The following is a 10,106-nucleotide window of genomic DNA, read 5'->3' on the forward strand; positions in this document are numbered from 1 at the left end:
AAACAGTCATAACATTTTTTATTGTTTATAATGCTATAACTATATTTTTTTATAATTTTTCATCAAAATAAAAAATAAATTTATACTAAAATATATAAAAATAGTTATAAAATATTTAAAGAATAGTCGTAAAAAATTGTGTATAATAAAGAATAGTAACAAACTACAATTTCACTATTAATTAGTCGGAGAAATACATAGACTTTCATGTATGTGTGTTGCATCTTTATTAAAAATAATATAAAAGATAAATAATTTTGTAAGGAAAAAAGTGAGAATTAGAATTGAATTGAGGAATTATGTAGTTATTTTTAGATAGAATTAGAATAGAATTATTTTACTTTAATAAAGAATAAAATTAATTTATTGAAATTAACATCTTACAAAAATAGTTGTATGCATGGTGTAGATGATAGAATAAATATAAGACTTTAATATCCTTTATAAAAGTTACATTTTTTATAGTATATAAGTAGTTATAGTTCTCATCTTATAATTTAGATTAAGATATTTAATAATTATAAGATTAAGATATTTAATAATACACACAGGAAGGAAATCATCAAATAGAAACCTATTTTTAGAGACCAAACTAATTAGTTGCAATAGTAATTAAATTAGAAACCATTTTAGAAACTAAAAAAAATTAAATTAGTTTCTATCATTGTTAAATAGTTTTTAAATTGGTATCTAATTAGCAACCAGGTTTTAACTACCAATTATTTTAATTATTTAAATTCTAAATTTGGTAGAAAAACCTTGATTACTAATATAACTAACTTAGAAACCAAAAATTTATTTAGTCCCTAAAATAGTATCTAATTTAGTCACTGTAGTAACTAATTATTTTTTGTCTATAATATTGGTTTCTATTTCATGATTTTCTTGTAGTGATATAAATAAATTTATCTTATAATTTGATTTTATAAGATTGAATTAATATTGTATTTCTCATTAATGTTATTATTAACTGATATTAATAAGAATGTGAATGACATTATTAATTGTTATTAATTGGTAGTGATAATATATTTGTAAGTGGCAACATGCTAGACCATGTAGTGGAATAACTTATTAACATTAAGCTACAGCGAGGATCACGAACCTTATCAATAGTCTTTTTAGCTTGGAAATCCTAAACTGACTGTGACTTCTCCATAATCTATTTACCTAAAGTTCATAATAGGAATCAGTGGGATCACAACAAGCGACAAAGACAGCGGTGATCCTTGTCATCATTATAAATAAACAACATTCCCTTGTCTAATATCAGATCAATTCAGAGTGTTCTTGTTTTACTCCATGGAGAACACTTCTGGGTTGTGTGTGTTATGGGTTATACTCCTGTTCGGGTGTGTCATTTTCTCTGAATCTAAGTATATAAGGTATAACACAACATCAACCATTGTCCCTGGCAAGCTCAACGTTCACTTGGTCCCTCACACTCACGACGATGTTGGCTGGTTGAAGACCATTGACCAGTATTATGTTGGTTCCAACAACTCAATTCAGGTCATTCTCAATCTCACTCCCACATATACATGCTGTCTCTCAGTTACATTCAATGTTTTCATGTGTGGTTTGTTTTCACTGTTGGGGCAGGGAGCATGCGTTCAAAACGTGCTCGATTCCCTGGTACCCGCATTGTTGGCTGACAAGAATCGCAAGTTCATTTATGTTGAACAGGTAAGTGTTAGAATATCTCACATTGATTAATGGTGATAGAATATCAAAACAGTGAAATAAGTGGTGTTAGTCCTTTATGAGTTGTTGTTCTTTGCTTGTGCTGTATTACAGGCATTTTTTCAGCGATGGTGGAGAGAACAAAGTGATGATATTCAGAACATAGTCAAGGAGCTGGTCAAATCTGGTCAATTGGAATTCATGTATTTTCCTATCTTATCTTCTATCTGAATAAGGGTGTGTTCGGATGAGTTTGTAGAAAGTGTGGATTTGAAAGATTCACAAGCTGTCTACTTTTCCACCTTCGCACTCTCTAATAACCGAATGAAGTACAAATTTTTTTTTTCTCATTATAGGAAGTCAATGAAATTGATTATGATGAATCTTCCTCTGCTTTAATGTATTAATAGCATTCATTTTCAATGGCATTACGTTAAGTGCTAAGGTTATGGGTTGCAGAAATGGAGGCTTTTGTATGCATGACGAGGCTGCTACTCATTACATTGACATGATTGATCAGACAACTCTTGGACATCAATTTCTCAAAGAAGAATTTGGAGTGACTCCGAGAATAGGGTGGCAGATCGATCCATTTGGACATTCTGCTGTGCAGGCCTACTTGTTGGGGGCAGAGGTACATTTTGCCGAAGTATATACAGAATTCGATTAGGAGGAAAATGACATTGGAGTAGATTTACCAACAGATTTTGTTTTCTGTACATTGCCAGTTGTTTCATAAGCTATTTTGTTGGCATAGGTTGGATTTGACTCTCTATTCTTTGGACGGATTGACTATCAAGACAGAGCAAAGAGAAAAGATGAAAAAACTCTCGAAGTTGTGTGGCGGGGCTCTAAGAGCTTTGGTTCATCATCACAGGTGAGTAACTCAAAGCGGCTTATGTTTTAACTTATATCGATTACGCACAGATTAATAACAACAAAAACCCTGTTTTTCTTCTGTTGGATTCACTTCATTCTCCCTAGTAGGCTTTTACCAACGGATCCTTAAAATTGTTCATGGATGCAGATATTTTCTGGTGCGTTCCCTGAGAATTATGAACCTCCCAGTAATTTCTACTATGAAGTAAATGACAATTCTCCCATTGTTCAGGTAAAATCCAAGTCAAATACTGCTGTAAGGCCAATACCCTTTTTTTTTCTGGAAGTGTGCTAAGTAAACTTCTTTTTCCCTTGAAGGATGATGTGAGTTTATTTGACTACAATGTCCCTGAAAGAGTAAACGAGTTTGTCGCAGCCGCAATATCACAGGTATGAAATGTATCTTAAGAACGGATGACTGGTTCTTCTCTCTGCAATTTGATTTGCTTGGTTTAAAATGTTTACTGCTCTTAATTGATGTGTCTGAAATTCTGAGAAATTAAAATAGAAATGGTCCAAATGATTTAAAGTTTGTGAGTTGCGCTCAAACTGATTGATTTGAGTGAACAAACTCCACTGATGTCCTGTTTCAGGCCAATATTACGCGCACAAATCATGTAATGTGGACAATGGGGACAGATTTCAAGTACCAATATGCGCAGAGCTGGTTTCGGCAAATGGATAAGTTTATTCACTACGTTAATCAAGTTACTTATCTTCAACTCCCTTCTTTATTGACAGTTTTATTTTCTGTTTACTTAACTATTGCCTAGTTCTTCATCTGCTCATGAATTTAAATCAAACTAAGCTTATTTGCTATAGTAATTTGACATACTAATGGGACAACTGACTCATGCTTATTTAGGATGGTCGGGTCCATGCCTTATACTCAACCCCATCAATATACACTGATGCCAAACATGCTACAAATGAGGCCTGGCCAATCAAGACTGATGACTACTTTCCGTGAGTTTCAAAATGCAAAAAATACAGTATATCAGCTACTAATTCAAAATCATTTTCAGGAAGAAGCTGCAGTTGTAACTTATTCCTACAACATGATTTTGAACGTAACATTTGGGTGGCTGCATCCCTTTCCTTTTCCTTCTTCTAACTTGTTATTTCCTTTCCGGATCATCAATTTATTAGGTATGCAGATCGTGTAAATGCATATTGGACAGGGTATTTTACAAGCAGGCCAGCTCTCAAAGGTTATGTCAGACTGATAAGTGGATATTACTTGGTAAGGCTTCTAACTATTTTCAATTGAAGCAATTGAATATTTGATTAAATTTGAGACGCTCTCGGAGGCTTAAGGGATACTCTGTGTGATTCGGAGTAATATAATTTATTCAACCTTAATATTCCACAGGAATATTTTGGAAACTTATCAAAATTCTATACTGGCCTCTTATTGGTCTTCAATCTTGAAACAGGCAGCAAGGCAATTGGAGTATTTCAAAGGGAAGAGTGCCTTAGGTCCAAAAACTGACTCTTTGGCTGAAGCTTTGGCTATTGCTCAACATCATGATGCAGTATCTGGTACAGAAAAGCAGCATGTTGCTGATGATTATGCTAAACGACTTTCAATAGGTTATACAGAGGTAATAAAATTGTCTATATATCTGTTCTCTTGGAACTTAAAAATCTCAAAAATGATTTTTCTTTTCAATGTCTTGTTTAGGCTGAGAAAGTTGTTGCAGAATCACTTGCTTGTTTGACAGAAGGAGGAACCAAAACGGGATGTAAGAACCCACAGATTAAATTTCAACAGGCAAGTAGTGATGTTCTTTGTTCAACTGTGAGCTGTTCATTACTGGTCTTCAGATAACATCTTAAGGCACATGGCTAATCATTTTAAAAAATTCTTCTTGATATTCATTCTCTGTGCACATCGAGAAACTATTGAGGCAGTAGAGCTAAATCAAAAGTTTACAATTCATAACCATTACAAAGCTTATTGGCAACTTTTACAAGAGAAAAGCTGTAGTTGGAGCGAAAAGTTGTGTTACTTTTGAAACAGCCGAAAAAAAAATATTAACATGTTTTAATTTTTAAGAAGCAAAGTTTCGAATACATGATAATGAGGCTGAGTTATCTCTTCCGTCTTCTCATTACAGTGTCCACTTCTGAACATAAGTTACTGTCCTGCATCAGAAATCGACTTCTCCAATGGGAAAAATCTGGTTAGGACTGATGATATCTAATCTGTTGCTTATTAGAACGCAGAATTTTATCGATTAAGATTTTTCTAATACATTGCTTCCTGTAGGTGGTTGTTGTTTACAATCCTCTGGGATGGAAAAGAGAGGATATCATAAGGATTCCGGTGAGTTTCCTTCCTCAATCATCCTTGTTAAAGATTATGAACAATCTATGAGCCATATAAATATTATTTGCTCCATGCCTAAGCATTTGTTCAATACTTTATGCGCTAATTGATGCCTTCTAGTTGAAGCATTGCAATACATTTTTTCTTGTCCAGTGTAATTATTATTACCTTGCTTATTAACATGAATGAAGAATGTTTTGAACATAGGAAAAATCATATTTCAAGGACAAAACATGGCCATTCTGAAACACAACTTTTGCTTCACATTGTTTGCCTATCAAATTTGTCTTAGGTTGTCAATGAAAACGTTGGTGTTCGGGATTCCAGTGGAAAAATAGTCCAATCCCAGCTGGTGCCAATACCTGATGTTTTTCTTGGCTTAAGAAACTATCACACTGTGGCCTACTTGGGAGTGTCTCCGACTGTGAAACCCAAATACTGGCTTGTTTTTCCGGCAGCTGTTCCCCCACTTGGTTTTAGCACTTACTATGTATCTTATGCCAAAAATGAAGGTTAGTCTTCATTTGTTATTCCCCTCCTGAAAATTGTGCTATCCTTATTGCGAATACAAGACCAAACTATGAATTCTGTTGGAGACTTTATTTTTTCCTAAAGCAGAAAATTTGCAATTGCATCGCAGCTACTGTTTCAGATAGAGATGCAGCTTACAAGTCAAAGAATTGGAGTGATGCAATTACAGTGGGTCCAGAAAACTTGAAATTAACTTATTCTGTGAAGGAAAGGAAACTTACTGAATATATCAACTACAGAAGCAAGGTTTGTGATTTGGATGTCACATTACTATTTATCCCAATATATACCCCAAATCTTTACTGTAACAAGTTATAGTGCTTCTAGGGATGTATATTCAATAAGGTTTACACGACCTGCATTCTAAACTTATGTTCACAATGAAAAAGGTGAAAGAATCCGTAGAGCAGACATATAAATTTTACGCGGGCAGAGAATTTGATGGACAGGTAATAAGATTTACTTAGATTTGAATTGATTATGATTACTTATGCCAAGCAATTGATTTAAATGTTGTGAATTGTTGAAAGGCATCTGGAGCATATATTTTTAGACCTGATGGTTCACCATCTCCCATCAAAAACAGCCAGGTGAAGTTATCTATTTAAACATTTACGTCCAATACCAATATATTCAATGGTAATTGCAAGAACTTAATCGATTAGTTTTCATTTGAAAACTTTCAGTCTCCTCTCACAGTTTTTCGGGGACCAATTGTGCATGAAGTGCATCAACAGATCAATTCATGGATATACCAGGTACTATATAACTTTATACATATAAAAGAAAGAAAGAAAAAGACACATAAAATAAGCAGAGTCAGATGTCACCCACTTATCTCATACATGTCCTTGGGCAAGGACATCAGAAGTAAGTGATGCTTTCTTTTTTCTTTATTAAAGAAAGATTAGGCTTTACAACTTTCTTCACTTTTAATATCAATGCGTGTGGTGTAAATGAGTTCAGTGAGTGCATATAGTGTAGGTATACTTTAATTTCTTTTACTTATTTATCACGTGACTTATTTATAATTTACTTTTGTTTTAATAATGTTTTAAACTTTATCAATACATACAGATACTATTTAATAAATATTTTAATCCCACAGGTTAATCTACAAATAGAATATGTACTAAAATGTAAGAATTCTGAATAGAGGAAATGAAAAGTAAAATAAACATATCTTAAACCACTGTTTATAATAATATTTTAAATTAAAAAAATATTAATTTATTAATATGTGAAATGATTGTTTTTACTGTTCACGGTAAAATATGTTTGTGAAACGTAGAGTTAAAAAGTTTAGACTATTATATTTTATGATTAAGTAAGTAATTAAAAAATTACTTTTAGCGGTTTCAATTAAGTGTTACTTATTTGACCATTTAAAAATTAAGTTTTTATTTTAAACAATACATATTTTCTGAACGGAAATTAGTCATTTTATAAAAGTAAGTGATTATTTTTGTACCAGTACTTTATATATATATATATATATATATATAATAAAAAAAACATAAAGCCTGCTACTTTAAAAAGGTTAAAAAGAGTTTTTTTAAAGAGATTCTGCCAATAAATAGACAATATTGGTGATTTGATTCAACGTTTAATATATATATATATATATATATTATTTTGAGTTTGTAAAATTTAAATTTGATTGATTGAGAATTTAAGTTTGTTTATTTAATTAGATAACTAACTTAATCAAATATTTAAGGAGCTAAATCTAATTAATTTTAAAAAAATTATAATCATTTACCATTTAATTGTATTATTAGTATGGTATACGAAAAATAACATGATTGTCTAGAAATAGAAAAAGGAAATAAAAGGCACGTGGGAATTGTAATCCACACATCACCCACTTATATTATGTATCATTGGCAAATAGAAAGAAATCACAAGAAAGAAAAGTAAGTTTTCAATCTCTCTTTTAGAAAAGAAAAAAAAAAGAGTTTGCCACTGTCTTGATCTCTTTCAAATATCAATTCTGGTAAGAAAAATGTAACTAACATGTTTTTGTAACTCATTCAAGTTTATAAAAAAAAAATTGTGATCATAAAGATTTCATAGAGTTCAATATTTGACCATGGCTTAATTGAACAGACTACTAGACTGTACAAGGGCAAAGAACATGCTGAAGTTGAGTTTATTGTAAGTAGTTTTTTGTCTTCCGAATTTCCTGACTAGGGTTTTCAGAACTTTATTCTCTAAGAGCCATTAATCATAATAAAGTTATCTTGACATCAGGTTGGTCCTATACCCATTGATGATGGAGTTGGGAAGGAAATTGCAACTGAGATTAAAACAAATTTGGCAAGCAATAACACCTTCTATACTGATTCCAATGGACGTGATTTCATTGAACGTGTAAGTCAGACAGGTTCAACATTTGTTAGTTCTAGCAACGGTTCCATATCAATACCTAACCTGATGAATAGTTATAAACTCATAATGACGTACATTTACAGGTTCGAGACTATAGAAAAGACTGGCACTTGGAAGTGAATGAACCTGTTGCTGGAAATTATTACCCAGTATGTTTTTTTCTACCATGTGTGTTAAAAGATGCTAACAAGACACAGTCCATGAAGTTGTTGATTAATGGAATCTAGTTTCATGTTTCAGATCAACCTTGGGATTTACCTGAAAGATAAAAGCAAAGAGTTTTCTATTTTGGTAGATAGAGCTGTGGGGGGCTCCAGCATCATAGATGGACAATTGGAACTAATGGTTCATAGGTTTGTAATGTTGTTTTAAGCTCAAACTTCCTATGTATCATTCCATTTTCTCAACCAGTCAAACCTTTCAATTTTCTCCCCTTTGTATAGGAGGTTACTTGAAGATGATTCCAGAGGTGTTGCAGAGGAACTGAATGAAAGAGTTTGCATCCATAATACATGCAGAGGGTTAACTGTAAGTTAATCTAAATACCCTTTTTTTTGTGAGCCATTCTTACTGAAACTACCTTATAAGTTAGTTGAAACAAATTATAAGCCAAGAATTTAAAAAGCCTAAAGCTATAAAGTAACAACTAGCTGATTGAATTGGTTAAGCTAGTTTATTTATATATTCTAATTAAAGTACGTAGTGTATGAACTATTAGAGAAAACATAATGGGATCAGTTTTACTATTAGAGTGAAAAAGCTTAAAATTTGAATAAGTGTTTCTTAAGATATTTTAGTTTTGCTTGACTACAACTAATGAAAGTAGTTTATATAACTAATGTAACAAATATTTCCATTTAGTTCCTAACTTATAAACTTCAGTTACTTTTTAACATATGTTGGCTAATTATAAGCTGGTTTTACCCTGTGGCTCATTCATCATATACAAAAAAAATTGCAGGTGCTAGGGAAACACTATTTCAGAATTGATCCTGTAGGAGAGGGTAGTAGATGGCGTCGATCATTTGGTCAGGAGATATACTCACCCTTACTTTTAGCCTTCACAGAGGTGGTTAAAGAATGATTGTCAGAAAGTGTTTGAAAATATTGCCTAGTGAGCTTGTAACTAAATATTTGTTTCATTTTTCACATATTTTCTAGAGTGACGCTCACTGGGGAGATTCTCATGTCACAACCTTCTCGGGAATAGATTCCTCATACAAGTTACCAGATAACGTTGCAATAATAACCCTCCAGGTGCACGTCTTTCACTTCATCAAATATGTGTTAAAAACATGTTCTTTTGTTCACTTCTAATGTTAAGCCATCTTCTGGAAATCTGCAGGATCTGGGTGATGGAAAAGTTCTCCTTCGGCTGGCACACTTATACGAGGTATATTCTCTTCAGCTTCTATCTACTTGGTTACATTATATTACATCTGAGATGAATTTATCCTTCTTATATTTCCTTGTTTCAATTGCTTTTGAGCCTTGTTTTTCAACACACTAAATCCTTACTCTTTGTCATGTGCAAGATTGACGAGGACAAGTATCTTTCAGTTAAGGCAACTGTAGAACTGAAAAAGGTGTTTTCCAGCAAACAGGTAGGAAAACATCACAACTAAATATCGTTTTAATAGGTAGTTATTTTTAGCATGTCATTGTCTAAGGTGCTTCATGTGCCACAATTCCTTTGTGTTGATCAGATAAACAAAATAACTGAAGTGAGCCTAACAGCTAACCAGGAAAGAGCAGAAATGGAGAGGAAGAGATTGGTTTGGAAAGTTAAAGGGTCACATCCAGAAGCTAAGGTGTGGAGGGGAGGAGCAGTAAATCCAGAAAATCTAATTGTAGAACTTGCTCCCATGGAAATTCGGACTTTTGTTATCAGTTTTAGGGCTTAAGAGTCAGTTCGCCAGGAGCATTACTGAAAAATAACTAAATAAGAAATTGTATCAGATTAGATGTTTCTAACATCATGTAAGCCAGAAACAAGAGATATGTTTAGTGTTTCTTTGGCTAAAGGTGTATGGATTCATTGCCAGTAAAACGTGCATTTGCTCCTATATCCTTTTCTTTTGACATCTACCCAAATATTTTACACCACTTTTTGTTTTTTTATTCTATTTTTTATAATTAATTTAGTCAAATCAATTTCATGTCACGTTTTAGTTATATATATTTCCTCTACTGTAACACCCCAATTTTCATGTGGGAAACAACATTACGCATGAAGTTAAGTAATAAAATATTTCACAATAACTCGGCACTAAAAAGAAAATAAAATCAT

At 32.5% G+C, this 10,106-nt stretch overlaps 1 protein-coding gene across 1 annotated transcript; it reads left to right on the forward strand.

The window, feature by feature from the left end:
• The first annotated feature begins 1,056 nt into the window (after positions 1 to 1,056).
• On the forward strand, positions 1,057 to 9,882 carry LOC137820841 (probable alpha-mannosidase At5g13980). The gene is made up of 29 exons (XM_068625122.1): positions 1,057 to 1,512; positions 1,603 to 1,686; positions 1,798 to 1,886; positions 2,143 to 2,317; positions 2,441 to 2,560; positions 2,711 to 2,794; positions 2,881 to 2,952; positions 3,156 to 3,269; positions 3,428 to 3,528; positions 3,712 to 3,805; positions 3,999 to 4,166; positions 4,247 to 4,336; positions 4,683 to 4,748; positions 4,835 to 4,891; positions 5,187 to 5,406; positions 5,535 to 5,671; positions 5,815 to 5,874; positions 5,956 to 6,015; positions 6,112 to 6,183; positions 7,535 to 7,582; positions 7,679 to 7,798; positions 7,900 to 7,965; positions 8,057 to 8,169; positions 8,260 to 8,344; positions 8,778 to 8,885; positions 8,978 to 9,073; positions 9,162 to 9,209; positions 9,352 to 9,420; positions 9,523 to 9,882. The coding sequence occupies exons 1-29, from the start codon at positions 1,303 to 1,305 to the stop codon at positions 9,718 to 9,720; spliced, it is 3,024 nt and encodes a 1,007-aa protein (XP_068481223.1). The 5' UTR covers positions 1,057 to 1,302; the 3' UTR covers positions 9,721 to 9,882.
• Positions 9,883 to 10,106: the final 224 nt, after the last annotated feature.

Source organism: Phaseolus vulgaris, chromosome 9, assembly GCF_000499845.2.
Source record: "Phaseolus vulgaris cultivar G19833 chromosome 9, P. vulgaris v2.0, whole genome shotgun sequence".
NCBI classification, from domain to species: Eukaryota; Viridiplantae; Streptophyta; class Magnoliopsida; order Fabales; family Fabaceae; genus Phaseolus; species Phaseolus vulgaris.

Bases quoted from the DNA above. Each gene is read 5' to 3' on its own strand.
- LOC137820841 (XM_068625122.1), top strand. From the start codon at position 1,303: ATGGAGAACACTTCTGGGTTGTGTGTGTTATGGGTTATACTCCTGTTC. The intron at 4,749-4,834 runs GTTAGGACTGAT...TGCTTCCTGTAG, and splicing joins TCTCCAATGGGAAAAATCTG to GTGGTTGTTGTTTACAATCC. The intron at 5,407-5,534 runs GTTAGTCTTCAT...ATTGCATCGCAG, and splicing joins ATCTTATGCCAAAAATGAAG to CTACTGTTTCAGATAGAGAT.